The sequence below is a fragment of the Eublepharis macularius genome, chromosome 1 (assembly GCF_028583425.1).
Source record: "Eublepharis macularius isolate TG4126 chromosome 1, MPM_Emac_v1.0, whole genome shotgun sequence".
Lineage (NCBI taxonomy): Eukaryota > Metazoa > Chordata > Lepidosauria > Squamata > Eublepharidae > Eublepharis > Eublepharis macularius.
The window spans coordinates 41,289,391-41,309,497 of record NC_072790.1 but is presented as its reverse complement, the minus strand read 5'-3'; the positions used below and the strand labels follow the sequence as shown (position 1 = coordinate 41,309,497).

Here is a 20,107-nt window from a genome sequence, read left to right as displayed (position 1 = left end):
ATTTTTATTTCATCTTTCCTTTGCGAGCTCAGAAGAGTTCCTTGAGTTCTTCCTTCTTGCACTTACTTCATCCTCACAATAATCGTGTGAATGGCTAGGTGGAGAGTGAAAGAGGGACCCAAAAATCGTTTTAGTTTTCATTACAGGGTGGAAAATTTGAACCCAAGTCTGACACCCCTATGTTTTGCTTTGCTGCCTTTAATTTCCTTCATAAGTGACTTATTTTGCAACTTTTACATGAAGTAACTTCTGTGCCTGCAACGTTCTGTTGATTTTTGTTTTGTTTAGGAGTCTACAACCAAGGTGTTTACCATCGCAAGATTTTAAGTTTTGAAACAGAGTCAAATTCGTTGTACTAGTAATATTTCAAGATGGCACCAAGTTGCATCCATAGGATCCTAATGATACCTTCAAGATGATTTTATTTCATTAGAAACTTTTGGGGCTATAATCTGCTTTGTCTCCTTAAGGCTGTTTCTGTACAGGTTGTTTGTCCCAGGTTTGATGCTGTTGGGGATTATTTTTTTTCCTGTCTTCTCACAGCATTGTGGTATATACATGTACCTCTCTGGATTTTCCCAGGTTTTCTCTGATCTATCCTTAACCTACTTTACTGAGAATCGAAGCCTGGATAGCAGCTCTGTGAGTGGGAAAGATCAAATTTTCCTGGCCCCTTTCTCCATGGCAGTCAATTTCTCTATCCCCACAGCGGCCATTTCCTCTTTAGAGGCATTATGAGACTATTTGGGTTCTCTTTTATTTTTTAACAGACATTTACTTTTTAGAGAGCACCAGAGAAGATGGCACCAGGATCAGTTGTCTGGAAGGGGGAGAGAGGGCTATTCCAGGGCAGGGAGTAAATGCAGTATTTTACTCCTTGCCTCAGCATCTCAAATGCAAGTCAAGCTCTTTTCCAATTTACTTCTTGTGCTCACCTTTGCAGAAGAGCTTGAATTAATGCCGGGTCCTGGACAGTTGCTGGAACAGAGCATAAGAGAGATGTCAGGGAAAGTAAGATATTGAAGTTTAAGACTCCGCTCTCTACCTGTTGGACTGCTTATGTGTAAGTGTTTTCTGTTCCCTGGTTATCTTAATTGGGTTTTTTTTTTGTGCGTTATCCTCCCGGTAGTCTTTTCTGTGTGTGTTTTATTCCTCTTTGGCTGCCTTCTCTTTGTATGTGTTATCCTCTCCCCTGCCCTAGTTGTCTTCTCTCTATATTTGTGTTTTTTTATGTGTATTAATCCCCATTGGTCATGTTCACTTTGTGGATTTTTAAATCCTCCCTTTCTCTCAATGGTGGTCTTATTATGTGAAGCACTTTGGGCTTGTATGAGTGTTTTTATATTCCCTATTCTTCTTCCTGTTCCATTTGTATGTGTGCTTGGCTCTGCCTCCACTGGCAGGCATTTTGTAGTGGTGCCCACCCACCCACCCCCGCCTCAAAATTTCAGAGGTGCCTACAGGCTCAAAAAAGTTAGGGACCCATGCTAAACATTCTGAGAGATTAATATCTTGTTTTAAAAAACTTTTATCTTGCTCCAAAAAAGAACATATTTCATAGTAGTCATTTTTGCACTGTTCTCCAACATTTCTAGTTTTCCAGTGGAAAATTTGAAAAAAAAAAATCATAGAGGAGGGGGAATGTTTTTCTTGGATTTTTTCCATGTTTTCTGGGCCTTCACATTTCTATTCTCAGTACAATTCTGTATGCATATTTTCTCAACTTCAACTCAGTAGCTTTTGTTCTGAAGTAAGTGTGTATAGGTTTGCATTCTTCATTTCTGAACAGTTGTTGACCATGTCTAAGTTGCTTCTGCTGAATATGTTAAATGTCTGTTTGAAAGCAGTGACATCTGGTGGCCATTAACATCTTATATTTGTGAATGAATCACATGCAAAAAAGTAACTGAGATGATATAAAGTATGTGAATCAGGCCTTAGTTGCTATTTGTTCTCTTCTTCACCTTGCTTTCTCCTCCCGGGGTCTGGGTGCCCATTGCCTAGGGGTTGGGAGAGTTGTCCATGTAAGAGGAGTAACCTCCTTTTTACGGATCACTCCCAGGTCTGTAGGAGTCCTTCCAGGGTTTCCACCTGGTCCCAGCTGAGAGGCTGGGCGGCTAAATAAATCCTCTGGCTCTGTGGTCCTTGAGCCTGGCTCTGATGACGTAGTGCCAGTAGCCATTCTCCACAGGTGACAAGTACAGAGGAAAAGTAAGGATTCTTGTCAAAATGTTTGTTCTATGGATGACCGGCTATGCCAGATAGACCCCTGTACCCTCACAGCAAGCATTCCATGATCTTGGTTGAAAAGGCTTTATTCAGGAATCAAATCATGTTCATAGATATGTCCACAAGTTGATCAGAAGTTGACAGGAATAACAAGATCTGTAAAACTATGGCTCATTTAGGTCCCAAATACTCATCCTCCCTCCCAACAGGAAAACATAACTTTTGGCATGAAGCGGTCCTGAGAACTCCCTAAATAGTTTACATGCTTTGTTTAGAGGCAATCGATTAAGAGTGAAACACGGTATTCTTCTTCCCCCTGAGAACCAGCAGGTTTGCAAGGTCAGAGACACTGAGCTTCAAAGCACAAGAGATAAGACACTTTGGATACCGCAGGCCTGTGAAAGCAAGGCAAGTTATGGCATTAGTAATAGGACATCAAGGCACAGCATAGAACAATGGTTCATAGGAACACATCAGTGGTTCATAGGAACACATCAAGGCACAGCATCATTATTTGCATGACATCAGCTGCAAATAATGGCATGGATGAGTGACAGACATGACAGTTTTATAGCTTTTGCTGCAACTTCAAGTATTTTGCTGTGTGCATATTTCTTGATTGTATATATTGTTTCTGTAAGGATTCATTTCTTGTTTTGTCACTCAATTACATACAAAAGGATTATTGTGGACATTACTCCACCCATCAGGTGAACAAGACTCTAGACTTTTTTTTTTGTTCACTGCTTCATTTCTCTTTCATACACTTTATCCAGCAGTTTCCCTGCAACATCTGGTTTGTTGGGTGGATTGAATCCTGGTCTTAATGACTGAACCATATAAATGAAGTGTAGAGTTTGTTGCATGACGAAACTAGGCCTTGCCCGTCCCCTTTGTCTTTTACTGATAGAAACCAAGCCTGGAATTGTGTCTGAACTGTTAATGGTTGCCTAGCAATAGCTACTGAGGGTATCTGGTTAAAGCTACAGGTGCTCCTTTATCATTTGGGTGTTTTTAACCCCCCTCCCCAATGTGTTTTTTTAGATTTCATATTTTTCTGCAGGTGTGTAGGAAGATATGTCCTGTGTGTTCATGGCTCCAATCTCTAGATTTAAATATCCTCAGATCAGGGCCACTTGGCTTATTAATATATAAGATACGATGTGTCGCTTAAATAAGACTAATATGAACATTTTGTACATGCCTCTCTATCTTTACTTAATTCAGAGTAGGATTGACTATAGTTATGCTTAATATGTAGAAGGAGAAGTTCAGAGGCTCTGAGTTATGACATTTATTGTTTTGTTGGAGGAAAGAAATCGGTGTGTAAATATGTGGTGCTTTGAGGTTCCTTATTTGTAATATCTAATGGCACTGATATGTTGAAAGGATGAAAATCTTCAATTCAAAAATCTTTTAAAATACATGATCTACATCTTGATTCCTCTGGGAAGATGAGAAGGATTGGACTTATAATATGCATACATCGATGTCCTTTGTAATGTTACTTGAGATGACCTCTGATACCTGTCACTACAGTGTGATGTGCAAAAAGCAAAATAACAACTGCTTCTGGGGGCTCTTCCTTTTGGTAGCATTCACGAAGAGTAATTACCCTTTTAAATCGAAGGTGGTGACCAGGCATGACAAACTTTGATCTTTATAACAAAGCAGAGTTCCCTCTTAGGTCCAGTGGTATGAAAACCCTTTTAATTATAAAAAGGACAACTTTCTACCTAAATTGGACAGATTTATCTTCATGGTCATATGTGCAACGTACTTTGATGACAAGGTGGTGAAGGGTTAGTTCGAGTATGCGGCTGTGTTACAGACTTCATTCCTGTTTTGCTTGCAAATGGGCAGAGCTAAAATTATTCTTCTTTCTCTTTGGCTCCTCTTGTGCTGATCTTCCTCTATGGATCTTCATGGTCCATTCTCTGTGTGTGTGTGTGGGGGGGGGAGTTATAGCAAAGCATGCCTTATTTTATCCTTCTCCCTGCACTTGTGTATTGGACTACACTATACCCTGGGGATGCCAGCTCTGGAACAAATATTATAAATGTCCTTTGTCCATGAAAGCATAAGAGAGCGAATAAATAGTGGCATCATTTAACACATCATGTTAATACTTAAGCTTTGCTTCAGGCTTATTTTCATAGGTTTGGTGGGCTCCAGATTTCTACTATCCAAATCCCACTGTATTGTTTATCAGATGTCTCGTTTTGTTGACTGCATTGACTTACTCTGTGTTATCCGCTTTGAATACCTGTGAGAAAGGCAGACTATTAATGTAAATTTAAAAATGCTGCATTTGTGTAAGTGTATATATGTTTGTGCATGCATGCTCTTGGCACTGCTCTTGGGAAAACAAAAAATCTTGAACGGTATAGTCAGCTTTGAATAAGTTACTTAAAGGGCAGTATATATTACTGATTATGGCAAACTTTATACTGGTTTTCCAGGTGAAATGGATTTATCACCATCAACAAAGTTCATAGATGTAGATCTGAAGATAACTGACATACACTACCACCCGAAGGAAGTTCTTGTGAAATTTCAGGGATCTTATAATACAGACCACGAGTTTGACTACCATATATTACAAAATGAAATACAACAAGTATCCAAAGTGAAAGACTGCATTGGCATTGGTGAGTTTTGTTTAGTAGAAGATCCAAATTGTGGAGAATGGTACAGAGGAAGAGTAATACGAAAGAAGAACCACATTTATGAAGTATTTCTGATAGACAATGGGAATACATTGGCAGTCCGTGATTCTTGTATTGCATCTGCTGTTGATGAATTGTTTCAGCTTCCTCCAAAAATGGTTTGTGGAATCTTTGCAAATATACTTCCTGTTGGAGAAAAGTGGTCTTCAAAAGCTCTGAATTACTTTTCATCCTTAATAGACTTGCAAATTAAAGGCCGTGTACAAGCCATTATGCCACACCAAACATTTCTTCTTGATGTGCCAAAAGTTACTAGTGACGTGATAGAACTGAAATTAGGAAAATGTGTTGATGGAGACACATTCCATCTTATTGTAGAAATGTTAGCTGAATTGCCAGAGGAGCCCCTATGTAATCAAATGCCAGATTTAATTCAAAAGAAATATACAAGGCAGGATTCAGTTTTCTGTAATGCTATGATTCAACAAGATTTTCAACCAATTTTTGATAGGCTTCGTCCTCTTTTATCAGTTGGTGGAGTACAGCAAGTAAAAATATCAGTGGCAGTCAGTCCAAGTAAATTTTATTGTCAGCCAGTGCAATATCTAATGGAGCTTGACGAGTTGACAAACAACATGTCTTCATATTATGAAACTATTAATAGAGAAAATATTCCATCCTTTGACAGTCTGGGAGTCCTCTGTGCAGCCAGACGAAAAGATGGTCATTGGTACAGAGGAGTAATACAACAGCTCCTCTCTGATAACAACGTGAAGGTTTGGTTTGTGGATATTGGCAATTGTGAAGCTGTGCCTTCCAGTTGTGTTCTGAAGCTTGAATCAAAATTTATATCGGTGCCTAGATTTTCATTTCCTTGTGCTCTATCATGTCTTAGTGACCAAGATAAATCCATAAGAAATAGCCAGCTAAAAGAATTCAAGGAGGCCCTTCTAAGGCAAAGTCTGGTTTATATCCACATTGACTTATTCGATGCTAATGAACATTTGTATTACGTTACATTGCTTAAGCATGAATCAACTACAAATGGTGAATATCTGCCTCAGGGAAATGCTGTGGTTCCAAGCTATGGTCCTTCCTTTAAGACAGAAATTACTGACACATATGGGGACGTGAGAATTTCCAATGCAAACCCTGTCTTTGCTGAACCTGTTCCTAACAATATACTACAATCAAGAAATTGCTCAAATGCGAAGGGCTCTTCCTCAAATTGTGTTTTATCAGTTCCTTATGAGACAGCAGAAATGAAAACAGGTTCTGTCTATGTTGCTTTTGTAGAGTATGTACTGAATCCTTCAAATTTTTGGGTTCAAACTAATCATCTAGATGAATTTGAAGCCTTGATGGGTAAAGTTTCAGATGTTTATGACATAGGAGAAACAGGTGATAAGAATCTAGAAAATCCAGAACCTGGCATGCTGTGCTGTGCACGGTATAACAAGGATATGCATTTTTACAGGGCTGTCATTGAGGAAGTGTGTGACAGTGGTATTAATGTTTATTTTTTGGATTTTGGAAATACTGAAACTGTGCCAATGTTTGAAGTGAGAACTCTGCTTCCAGAGTTCCAAGAGTTACCAGCTTTAGCCATATGTTGTTCACTTGCTAGAGCATTTCCAGTTGAAGATGTGTGGATTAAAAAGGAAACAGACTTCTTTAAAAACTTGGTTTTTGGCAAACCAGTCATACTTCATGTTGTTGGAAAACAAAACAATAAATACAGTGTCAGTATGCAATGTGTGGATGGCTCAGTGCAAGTTGATGTTCTCCAATCAATGGTTCAGGCTGGCTATGCTGTATGTTGGGAAGTAAAGCCAGATCCATTACTGTACACTGTAAAAGATTGTAAAGAACAAAACCCAGAACTTAAAAGTAAAAACATGCAGTGTAAAAACCATATGTGGAATAATAAAATGGGAGTATGTAGAAATGTTAATAATTTGCCTAGTACTCATCCTGTGACGATGAAGGTTGCTGTTAATTGCCCACGGTGGGAGAGCACACTTTCCAAGAAATATGGGAAAGTGTCTGGAGAAAGTAACAGTATGTGCCCTTACAAAGAATATCGGTTTAAACCCGGAACTGTCCTCGCTGTTATATGTTGTGATAGTACTTCACCAGGTGACTTTTCATGCCAGGTGCAAACTAAATTACCAGAGCTAAATAACTTAATGGAGCAAATTCAGATTCATTACAAAACACAAACCATGCCATATCAAAGTGGGCAGCTTGCCTGTGTTGTGAAAGATTCAAATGATGGAAAGTGGTACAGAGCTTGCGTGGTGAAACATGTATCCAAAACAAGAATTGAAGTTGTATTAGTGGACTACGGGAATCAAAAAAATGTTTTACTGGAAAACATTCAAGCCATTCTCCCAGATTTTCTGACTTTGGAATGTCAAGCATTCAGATGTTGTCTTAGTAGTGTAACTCGGTCTTTAAAGTTTGATCCAGGTAATTGGACTGCAGAAGCATGTAATGATTTTAAATCCTTCATTTCTTCTTCCAATGGACTGTTGACTTGCACCATTTCAGCCCTTATTATTAAGAGCCCTAGCTGCTTATATAATGTGGTTGATTTGTGGACTCCGCATGTCAGAGCACAGCAGTTTCTTTTAGACTGTGGCCATGACCAGTTCTGCTCTCTCCAGTTCCCAAGATTGCTCGCACCATCATTCTTTCTGTATAGTTTTTACTATTCATCTTTTGATGTGAATGTTGGAAATGAAGAAGATGTATGTATAACGCATATAAAAAGCCCTACAAAATTCTATTGCCAGCTGAATAGGAATGCAGATGATATGGGTAACCTGTTGCAAAAAATTACAGATATCAGTAAGATGGCAAGCTGTGTAGGCCAAATAGACTCCCGCAGATTATACTTAGCCAAATATTTTGAAGATGGATTCTTTTACAGGGCTTTGGCATTTCCTGTAGGATTATCAGATTACTTGCCTGTATACTTTGTGGACTTTGGGAATAAACAAGTGGTAGCAAAAGATGAACTGATTCATATTCCAGATCATGCCTCAGAAGTATTGTTCACCCCTATGCAAGCTGTCAAGTGTTACCTGTTGGATCTCAAAGATACTGAAATTCCAGTTGAAATAAATAAATGGTTTGAGAAGAATTTCTTAGGTAAAGAACTGAAGGCAGTAATCATAGCTAAAGAATCTGATGGCCAGCTTGGTGTGGAGTTGTATGATAACCATCTACAGATCAGTAAGAAGATTAAAGAATTATTATTAAAGCATACAGCAAAGTGTAATGAGCCCCCAAAGTATGTAAACAGATATGTAGAAAAGCCTCTTGGAGCTCAAAATGTGAAAGGAGTGGAAAAAATGAGTGCAGTTATAGCAAAAGTTAAAAGAGACACAGAAAATAAAATAAATTCTTATCGGAATGATGGGGAAGTATATGCTGAGCCTGGAAAAGAAACTGCAGTTGATCTGCAGGAACAGTGCAGTAGGTCAGTAGAAGTTCCAGTAACCTATGAAAATACAGAATCGGTCTTGCAAAATACTTTGGGAGAGAGAGATAAAAGTACAAGCAAAGAAATTAGTGATGACACTACTTTAAAATGTAAGAAAGTGCCTGCAAATGATATGACTGAATTGCATATCCAGGAACTAAACCCTTCAGGACAAGAAAGGAGTACTTCGGCTAAGCAAAAGTACAGAGATCTTATACAGTGTAACATTCAGCCAAATTCCAAAGTGATGGGTTATGTTTCCTTCATAATTAGCCCATCAAGTTTCTATTTTCATCTTGAAGAGGCTGAGAATAAAATTTTGCTGCTTTCTGAAGAACTGAATAGATGCAGACTGATTTTAGAGCCACAAACTGACATTGAGGAAGGTGACATAGTATTAACTGAGTATGAAGTTGATGGTTGCATATACAGAGCTGTTGTTAGAGCAGTTAAATCGGATGCATTCTATGAAGTAGAATTCATTGACTATGGTAACTCGTCATCTGTGAATGCATCAAAAATCTATAAGATAGAAAAAGCTTTCTTAAATTTACCAAGACTTAGCATACACTGTTTCATTAGTCAGGCAAAATGCATGCTGCCTGATAAAAACTGGAGTAGTAATATTACTGCCTACTTTGTCAGTAAATTAAATAATCAGCAAATAATTTGTAAGTTTCTACATCAACATGGAGAACAATGGGAGGTTGAACTATTCTCTCGTGGAAAGTCTGTGATTGATGATTTAATGCAGATGAAAATCTGTCTAGATTTACAGAACATGCCTATGTTAAATGAGAGAAAATTGCTTTCAGCAATAAATACATATTCTAATGTCAATGACCAAAGTCATCAAATTGTACATAAAGAATATGAATCTGGACCTACTTGGAAAAGTCTTCCTAAAATTGCTTACCAAAAATTTAACCCCGGACAGCTAGAAATAGCTGAAATAGGTCACATTTCTAGAAATGGAAATTTCTATGTAAAGTTAACTAAGGATGCACAAACATTGCATATTGTAGATATGATGGCTACTCAAGAAGCAGAGCAAATATTGATTGCTGTGGAAGATATTCAAGAAGGGTTAGAATGCCTGGCAAAATCAAAAATAACTTCCAAATGGCATCGATCTGAAGTTATTAAAAAGTTTGTGAATGAGGAGAATGTGCTGGGTTTTTTCATAGATTTGGGAATATATGAAATGGTATCTTTCAATGATATAAGGAGGTTGAGTAGCAAGATGAGGCATATTCCCAGGAATGCAGTCCCTTGTAAATGGGTTTGGATTGGAAATACAGATGGCCTGGCTTTTGAGAGAGTTCTGAAGATGTTAAAAGGCCATGAGATAAAAATTTTATTTATGGGATACCTAGAATCTGCTTTAATTTGGCAAGTAGAAATTTTAGTGAATGGGATTCTGTTGCTTGAATATTGGCCTCAAATATCTAATCAAGGGAAGTTAGAGAAATGTAACTTATTGGAAAAGGAAAACTTAAATAATATGAAAATGACAGTGCCCGAATATTCATTTAGGCAGAGTTCAATTTCATGGGCAAAGTTTCAGAACAATAGATCTTATCCTGGCTTTGTCACATCAGTCACTGATCCATCAAACTTCTTTATCCAATTAGAAGACTCATTTAAGACCATGGAAGTATTGTTTAAGTTGCTCTCTGATCTGCCAGAAAACTTGCCAACTATGCCAAGGGAACTTGTTGGTACTGGCACAAGCTGCCTGATAAAGACTGAGCCTAATAAAAAGTGGAATAGAGTCGAAGTTTCTCAACTCTCAAATCAATATATGCTTACCTTTGTAGATGATGGAGTATCAGCTTCCATTCCCATCTCAGACTTCCACAGGTTAAAAGTTATCCCAGAAGCACTTGTACATTTACCTCGACTAACTTATCCTTGTTCTTTATTTGGAGTGTCACCCATTCTCAGGGAACACTGGAATGATGAGGCTAAATGTAAAATTCAGCAATTTCTTGGTAGACAAGGTCTAATATTCCAGTTCAGACAGTACTGTGGGATGAAGATGGAGGTAGATGTGTCATGTGAGGAAAGCAATGCAGCGGATGTATTGGTTGCTTCTGGCTGTGCTGTGTATTCTTTCACGTCAACTAATTTTGTAGAATGTAATGCATTGAGTTCACAAACGTTGCACAGTCCTTTGCAAATGGGTAGTCAGAAAAGCTCTGGAAAGGCGGGGGATCACAAAATATCAGATTTGCTGTTCAAATATACTTGTGATACAAGACCAAGAAGAAGCAGCTCTAAAAAACTGTGTTGTAGGAAAAAACTACTGAAGAAGGTAGCATCACACATCAAAAGAAATAAAAACAAGACCTTCAGTGGCCAATGCCATCACAAAAAGGAACTGAGGAAAACTTCTCCCATAGGTATATCAGCAAGAATAACACATGAGATACCTGATCCCACTGAACTGAGTACCTTTCTGGAAGTGATGAAAATTAGTGAAGAGAAGCCATCAAATAAACACTGTGCTAGAAAGGTCAGTTTCAAATGTCTTATTAAAATTAATTTTGTCCTTTTGATACATATTGAGAATTTTATCAAGTTGAATCTGATTTCTGATTTGGTTAAGAATGGGATCCCCCCCCCCCCCCCCCGCCCGAAACCCTCACAGCCAGGTCTCCATGCCTAGGGTCAGGGAGGCTTTGGACTTTTGCCTGCTGAACGAGATTGCTTTTGAAACCTATTTGAGAAGCAGTTTTTCTTAAAATAAAAAAGTAAAGAAACCCTACAAAAAGTAAAAAACCTGTACAGACCACTAAGCATAGTTCAGATCCTGACCTAAAAGTAGTACCAGTTAGGAGAGTAGTCATAGATATTTGCTTTAACGTCTTGTCATTCAGGAGTGTTGGGGCTTTGCAGAAAGTTGCTGCCATTAGTAATACAGGTAGGATAGGTAATTATGTAGATACGATTTCTGTGGTGACTTCAAATGCCTACGTAGCAGTCTAAGCAGTAGGTTAGATTACTGAATAAACTTGCTTTAAAAGGCTTTGGAGCACTGTGCCTGTTTTAGCTACAGGTGGTGGGTAGTAGGACTCCCACACACTAAGCTTATCGTTTGTCCACGTATGGCAGACAATCTCCAGGTAATTTTCTCTGTTGCCCACCTCCAAGCAGCAGTGGGAGAAAATAATAATAAGCCTGCAGCTTAGACAATGGGTAGCTATGGGAATCACAAGAAACCCTGTAGTAAAATCGTAGTGTAGATATTGGCTTGTTTCTGGAAACTGCCAGGGTGTTGGATCCAGGGTCGATTTAAATCACTAGTCAATAAGACTTTATTTAAATCATGGTTTTCTGCTTAAAGGTTCTGTCTTGCTGGTCATTATAACTTTAATATTTACAACCTAGATGAAGGTTTCATTTTTAGAACAATAATTTCTCAGGTTAGTTTTACAGTTATATCAGAAAACTAATGATTGGTTATCTGCTATTTGAAATAGATAATTATGAAATCATTGTGAGCTGAATGATCTCTAGTTTAATAAGTTAATCATTCATATTTGGACTTTTTCTGCTGTACTTCATTAGAAGGAGAAAAATAATCATTAACAATCATTTAAATTGGTTTCTTTAACAAACTTTAACTAATGTGGTTAAACAAGCCATGTTAAATCTTTAAAAAACTTTTAAAAACCATGTTAAATCTTAAAAAAAACTTAAGACAAAACACTTGGACTGACTACATCAGCCAGGCCCACATGAAAAACTTAAAATACTGTCTTATGCAGTTCACTCATCTTCATCTTTGTTTTCTTGTTGGTCAACAAGCTTTCTTGCTTTATCAGGTCCCAAAACAATTTCTCAGAATGAATGGCTCCAAAGGAACAGGATATTCTTTCTCAGCAGCAGCAGAAGCTTCAGCTGCTGAAAGTGAAATCATTATTTCAACAGCCTTTAAATCCAAGTGCTTAAATGACTTACACCAGTTCACTGGTGTGACTTCTTTAAAACATCATCAGCAATATATTTCTTGAATGGTTTTCCCTTAGCTCTGAAGTTTATTATGGTTAGCATTATGGATGGACAATTGCTGGATACCCATGTCATAGCTAACTCCTCTTCGTCAGCACCTAAGGTTTGACCCTGATACCGGATATTGACAATATTTGCGAGGAAATGAGCTGGAAATAGTGCTTGTCCCATTCATGTTTTTAATGCTTGTAATTTAATTCTGTCATTGCATTGTTCTGTTGTGAAGTGTTCACTCGGTTCCTTCCTTTCAACAACAGCAATAAAACAGCTATTCTGTATTTTGTTTAAAGTTTCAGAAATGTGTTTCAGGATTCTTAGCATATCTTCAACCTATCTCTTAAGTCCAATGTTGAGGATTTTGGCCGTGACAGTTCCATCTATTTTCTCTTGGTTTTGTTCACAAACTGTCATCAGAGTAGGCTAGTTTTTGATATACTATTCAAAACAGTCCACTACAGAGTTTCATCTAACATCTTGTGGGAGAATTAGCTTAGTTCCACCCATTCTTTTCAGAGCAGCTGCTGCAAAATGATTGTTACAGAAATATTTAACAATTTCAACAACACTAGCCTTTATTTCTGGAACATTGAAGTCTTTGGCTAGGAGTGCATCAAATGAACACTATAACTATATATTATTAGCTTAATGTTCTCTTCATTCTCTTCTAAATACCTTCTCATCTTGGATACATTCGTAGCATTGTCTGTGACCAAGCTGCATACTAGACATTTGAATTTTTGTTCACATTTTATTATAGCTTTTGCTGCTATTTCTTGTAATACTTCTCTCTGTGCTTTCCCTGACAAATCAATTTTTCATCCTCTCTTCTTGCACAGTTCCACATGGGACTGCACACACACACACAGGCCAGTCACAGTGAAAAAAGTTTCAAACTTCTGAGCCCTGTAGGCAGCACCTCCTCCTCCCTGCACATGCATTGGCATTTCCCATGTGCACCTAGAAGGGAGGTACCCACTCGTTCCCTCAGTTCTCTTTTTGCTGCCATTGGGAGAAGTTCTGCCAGCAACCCTGCTTCCTTTTTCTCTTCTTTTTCTCATTTTCTTCAGGCAGCCTTTCTATGAGGCTTTTGATTCCGTGAGATTTGCCAAGCAGCATGGTCTTTGGTTGAAATTTTCATGAAGGACTACTCAGTGGATATGAATTCCAGATGAGAGTTGGCTGTGGGAATTGCAGTTCTGCACTCTGTGTTCAATTGACAGAACTACCCACCACCTTCATAAGTAGTCTGCTATTCTCCCATGTGGGACTGCACACGAAGAGACAAAAATGAAAACAAGATTACACTTAACCTGTAACTGTTTTTCATTGAGTCTCTTCTGTGCAGGAACACACTCTCTTCCTCCTGACCTGCTGAAAATTCTGCCAAGTTGTTAGAACTTGGACTCCAATGGCTCAAGAAAACTGACGGAGTGGGTGACTCCCCTCTAGGCATGCTTGGTTAGGTGGGAAATGCCTGTGCATGTGCAGAGAGGAGGAGGCACGCTCTGCAGGGCTCAGAAGCTTGACACATTTTGGTTGTTGGGGGTTTTCCGGGCTGTATTGCCGTGGTCTTGGCATTGTAGTTCCTGACGTTTCGCCAGCAGCTGTGGCTGGCATCTTCAGAGGTGTAGCGCCAAAAGACAGAGATCTCTCAGTGAGAGAGATCTCTGTCTCTGAGAGATCTCTGAGAGATCACTGAGAGATCTCTGTCTTTTGGTGCTACACCTCTGAAGATGCCAGCCACAGCTGCTGGCGAAACGTCAGGAACTACAATGCCAAGACCACGGCAATACAGCCCGGAAAACCCCCAACAACCATCGTTCTCCGGCCGTGAAAGCCTTCGACAATACATTGACACATTTTCATTATGGCTAGCCTGCACGTGCATAGTCCCATGTGTGCCTGCACAGAAGAGGCTCAACAAGCATTAGTTACAGGTATCCACAACCCTGTTTTTCTGCAAAGAAGGTATTCCCTTCTTCAGTTGTTATACAAGCATTCCCCTCACCCCATCCCAAAAGATTCTGTGATCTGTTTTCGGCAAGATTAGAGAATCCCAGATTTATCTGGCCATTATTCCCTATGGAGAAAACTATCCAGGGGTTGGAGGGGCAGTTTTCTAGCAAATTCCTCCAAATTTTCAGTGAACCTACTCCTGACTGTTCAATAAAGCCCGCCCCCTCCCAGTTTCAGGAAGTTTTGCTCCTGGGGTCTAATTCTATGGCTCCTTGAACAAGGTGTCCCCAGCTACCCTCCACTGTTTTGTATGGTGGGGATGTTTCCAAGCAGATTCCCAGGCAGAAACACACAGGGTCAATGCTGCCACTAGCCAAAGGCACATTCCCAAATGCAGACTCAACCTGGAGAAAACACAACAGAACCAAACCGAAGCAAGAGAATGAAATACTCCCAGAACCAAACTGAAGCAAGGGACATTGTTGCAACTTAACCCAACAGAACCAGTGTCACTCACAGAAGCTAGGCAAAACCCAATCCAGTGAGGGAACACCACAGAACCAGGCAGGTACCCAGCTGCTCAGCTCTGCAGCAGAACCCCCAACCACAAGGCAATGGCAAGCAAGCATAGATGTAAGAAACTTGGTTTAAGATGGATCTCTCTTTGCCTCAGAATGAAAGTGAGAGGGAGGGTTAATTTTGGAAAACCCAGGTTGTTACCGGAATTGGTCTCCTTGCAATAAAAATAGTTTGTGTGTGTGTGTGTGTGTGTGGGGGGGGGTAATTATCAAGCAAGGAAGACAGCTATACGAGAGGCCGGTAACCATAGTGATCTATCACCATTTTTTACACGGTCCCTTCCGTTATAACAAATGAGGCTGGTGCTTAGAGTCAAACAACAACTTTTATTAAAGAGCAAGACTTCATGCACATACAGAGTTTACGGGGTAAAATGATTATACACACACAGAGAGTCTTAGGAAGTTTAGCCAGAGGTCGGGAATAGAGAGGGTTGCAAATATCCGATGAGCAGGGAAGTCCGCGGAGGGAGAGCCAGTGTTCTCAGCTAAGTGAGCAAGAGGCTTAGGGTAAACCAGCTTTGGATCCAGTAAGCGTGCATGGAGAGAAAGAGGCTTAGATAAGTGACCCTAAGGGAGCAGCCAGGAAGCATGCACAATTTGAATGAGGCCAGGCCCTACCTTTATAGGTAAAATGTGCCCTAAGGTAGGAGAGCCCACCTAGCCGTTAGAACAAAGGCTCCAACGGTCAGTTCCTGGGTTTGACAAAAGGTTTGATTACCTTGATTGGTAGCTGCCGGAGTGTGTGAAAACAAATGCAAAGCATTCTAGCGCTGCACAAAAGGGATAGTTTGTCAGTAAAGTCCACCAGAGCTAAGTTGATGAATTTAGGTGGGGGGACTGGATTCCTTTGGGGCTGGAGGGACTGCAAATCCAATCACCTCTTAATCATTCCACATTCCTGTGCGGCATTCCATTCATGCCATGTTCTCCCAGAAGGGACTCAGCAACTGTTGGGAGGTCCTCTAGTTGCAGTACAAGCTGCAATTTTACATCCAGAGGCCTGTTGATATTTTGATATCACAAGCAGCCATATTAAAACAGCTATTAAAGATGGCGGAGGCCGGGTTGGCTGCTTACAAAGTGGTCCTCACTTTACAGTGTGCTAGGTAGACTACACTACCACTCTCACTAGCTCAGAGAAACCTTGAGGCATAGCTGCAGGCTTCAGCATCCCCTCATCACCAGCCATCCTATTCCACCCCTGCAATGAAGAAAGTTAATATTTCACATGAGATCAACACAACAGCATTCTCTCTAGCTTCATTTTGGGTATTTCAGTAAATTTGCTTCTGTTTGTTTGTGGCACTTGCATGGTGTGTCAAATTCGCCACTTTCCCTAACACCTGTCTCTGATGCTGTTGCAGCGGCAAAGAGAGCGACATTTCTGGTGAAGCTGTTCTTAATTTTTGCACAGATTTGTGTCAAGGTTCAACATTGTCCACTTTTGTCTGGGCTGGTGTTTTGGGATGGGGGTTCCAAATTGCCAAACAGGCATTTTGAAAAAGGCTCTCTCCTTCTCAGATAATCTCATTTGCCAGAAAAGGAGAACTCCTGCATGGATTAGCCACTCACTCCCCCCTGTCTCTACCTTCTCTCCTCATGGAAAAAATGCATGTGATACCAGGGAAACAGCCAGCCAAGATGCTGAAGCCACATTTCCCAGATATATCATGGGTTCTCAATCTAGGGCATGGATCAGATCCAGGATTGTCTGATTTGACCTGGGAAAGCCAGATATAGCCAGATGGGCTTTTTTACCCAATTCCTGGACCTGAATCATTGTGGACATTGCTCCATCCAACAAGTCTTCAGTTAACAATTTTATCCTCTAGACTTGTTGCACACTACTCAGTTTCTCTTTCATACACTTTCCCCAGCAGTTTCCCTGTAACAACCGCTCAGCTAAGTGGACTGTATCATGGTCTTAATGACTGAATCATATTAATGAAGTGTGGGTTTTCAATCCTACCAAAAGAAGAGCTTATCACATAAACAAACTGGGCAATTTGCTGGTTCTTATCACAAGCTTATTAACGGTGGTTCTTGGGTGGTGAATTTTATTTTATTTTAGATAATATACTGTGGGTATGTGATATATATGGTATGACTGAAATGCAATACTGGACAGATCTGAAACCATAGAACAAGAGGATGGTGGCATCGAAGGTGGATAGATTCCACAATCCTCTATGTTGATAAAGAATTCTCCTTTTAAAAAAAGTCAGTACTGTTATTTAATTATTTATACCATTTCTGCTTATTTAGTATTACTCATTGTATTCACTGCTACTCAGTACTGCCTGAAAAAGGAATATCTGCCTGTTTCAACTATTTATTTCTTTATTACAACTGTATCAAAAATGACTGTACCAGGAAGTAACAGCAACAAATATATTTTTGGTTGTTGTGGGTTTTCCGGGCTGTATTGCCGTAGTCTCGGCATTGTAGTTACTGATGTTTCGCCAGCAGCTGTGGCTGGCATCTTCAGAGGTGTAGCACCAAAAGACAGAGATCTCTCAGTGTCACAGTGTGGAAAAGATGTTGGCAGGTTAGCTGCTGGCGAAACGTCAGGAACTACAATGCCAAGACCACGGCTATACAGCCCGGAAAATCCACAACAACCATCGTTCTCCGGCCGTGAAAGCCTTCGACAATACATCAAATATATTTTTTTGCTAAAATGACTGACAGTTTCTCAAGGTGGTCTTTAAAAATATGATGAAATCAAAAAGTTTACCAACTTGAAGATCCTGCATGTTCAGACATGTTCCTTTTGTCATCTTCTTCACAACTTTCTCCTGCAAGCACGTCTCATGATTACGGCTATCAGTGCCTTGCATTTCTTTGTTGCAGTATTTGCAGTTTGCAAGCATGCCTGCCTTATACATATATAGAGAAACTTTGTTAAAAACTTCCAAACTGGGTCTTATTCACAGTCTGCTGCCAGTATAGATTTTCTATTCACGGGAGAGAATAATATGATAAATCTCAGGCTATGCTCACAAAGATCTCAAGATTTTTAGAGTATTCTTCTCAGAAAGTTTCGCTTTCATTTCTACTGTTTGCACCTCCCTCCTCACACTTAGCTCTTAATATCTCCTCCTTATCCAGATCTATTCCACACCAAACAATCTTGGTTCTGTGCATGCAGATTTGCAGAGGAACAATAGGATTGAGGTCTCTTTCTCAACTCTATATTTATTTAAATCATTTTTGCTGTTAAGAAGAGGCATGTTATCTCTGCAGACACAAATTCACAGTTTTGAGAACTGCAAAACCAAGCATCTGTGATAGTATCTCCTAGAAAGAAAAATTACCCAAAATAATCTTACAGAAACCTTTAGGAGAGTATGACATCGGAGCCTTACTGAGTGAATTAATAGAATTCATTTACAAAAATGTTCAGCATTGCATGAATATACAATCTCATACTACATAATTAAAAATGAATCCTTATTTCATGATGAAAAACCTTTGGACTGTAATGTATCTTAAATAGAAATCTATCTTTAGATAGAATTTTTCCTCAGAAAGCATTTTATCAGGCAAAATCACATTTAAATTTTTAAAAATCTGATTTTAATTTTTTTTTTAAATGATTTTATCCACCCTTGTTGGATCACACCGGTGCCACAGAGAGCCATAAAGTATCACAGTGTCTTATTGACGTTTCTCTAGGTGGTCCCACACTTCTGAGGTTTAAAAGAATTGGGATCAGATAGTCCTTAACATATCTCTTTGTGGTTCAACCTCGTGATATGCAGCATATCTCTCAACCTGAGCTGGGATCCTCATCTGTACGCCAGTCATCTGCGCAGACCTGTTCTCACAGATCCATACAGACTTGGAGTTGTGTGCTGTAACTAAAAGGGAAGGAAATAAGAGAGATACAACCCCTGACATGCAGCCATGACTTGTAGGTGGTGTACCACTCACCCAGAAACTTACATTGGGAATGTAGCTATGAACTGGATGCTGATACTTAATCTGTAGTGCCTGTATTTGGCACTTCTTTGTTTCCGTTTTGGAAGTTGCTTTTAGAGGTGTCAAGAGTTAAGCAGGGGAAGTCCTGCTTTGCTGTTGTGTGGCTGCCTACCTTTAGCCACTCTTTTAGCTGCATCACTGCCTGAGTCAAGCCTCTATTGTAGAGTTGCTCTGGTTTCAGGCTGGGGATCCTAAGTTGGTACTAAAAGTGGTGGCTTGGTGCAGGTCCATAATCCATGTGGTTCATTCCCCTGGTTGATTAAACAGCTGGGTCCACCCATGTGCTATAAGCTTCTGTAGTGGTGTTATCATGTGGCTCACCCTCTACCAGATTGACAGCAGGTTATCTGTCAGTTGTTTGGTCACCTAGGGAAGCATGTGACAGAATATTCTCTCCTTGCTCTTTACCACTACTGTTTGCTTGCCTGTTGTTAACCCTGTCTTACCCTAGGAGCCCTGGGGGAGTGAGTCTCCCTCCTCTGAAGCTCAGGGATGTTCTCACACCTGTGACACTAACAAGGTGCCCCAAACAGAAATGTCTCCTTGTCCTATTGGGGTGTGTGTGCTGTTTTTAGCCTCTTTTCTTTTACAGTTAGTATTTCAAGGATCCCCACTAGGAAGAAATAAGCTTTTTCAAAAAGTGTCTTTGGGAAAGAGGTTCAGCTTTCTTATGCCTGTGTTGCACTTCAAACCGCTCCCCTTTGTCCAGATTTTCTGGTGATCTGATCCTGATACACAAGACTGATGCCATCGTGTCTTATTTAGCTCCAGAAGTACACTGGCCACCATGTAGAAGTGCTACTTCATAATGTTTGCTCTGTATAATCTTTATCGGACTGTAGCTCAGTGTACCATGGGGTTACTGCATACAAGCCAAGCCTTAGAAAACAAGATGAGTAATTCCAGGTCAGCTGTAGAAAAAAAGCCTGCCAAATTAATGCTGCAGTGAAGCAATATATTTGTAGAGGGGGTGGATTCGTATTCAAACTAATTCTTGATACTGTTTTAAACTAGTATATGTTATGTGTAAAAATGGAGGCTATTGCTTTATGGTAAATTGGTCATAATATATTTATAAATATAAACTTTTAAATTCAAATAAATGTATATACCTCTGTTTGTATTTTACTCCTAAATTAATAATACTTTTACTTTCTAGGTGAAAGTTGATTAGATGGATT

At 39.6% G+C, this 20,107-nt stretch overlaps 1 protein-coding gene across 1 annotated transcript; it reads left to right on the top strand.

Moving 5' to 3' along the window:
* Positions 1 to 1,013: 1,013 nt before the first annotated feature.
* Positions 1,014 to 13,545, top strand: TDRD15 (tudor domain containing 15). The gene is made up of 3 exons (XM_054971031.1): positions 1,014 to 1,063; positions 4,692 to 10,971; positions 13,473 to 13,545. Exons 1-3 carry the CDS (start codon positions 1,060 to 1,062, stop codon positions 13,543 to 13,545), a joined length of 6,357 nt encoding a protein of 2,118 aa, XP_054827006.1. The 5' UTR covers positions 1,014 to 1,059.
* The last annotated feature ends 6,562 nt before the right edge of the window (positions 13,546 to 20,107 follow it).

What these genes read in the sequence shown, in the direction of transcription:
- TDRD15 (XM_054971031.1), top strand. An exon ending in CATATTGAGAATTTTATCAA is followed by an intron (nt 10,972 to 13,472) that starts GTTGAATCTGAT and finishes CATTTTCTTCAG; the next exon opens with GCAGCCTTTCTATGAGGCTT.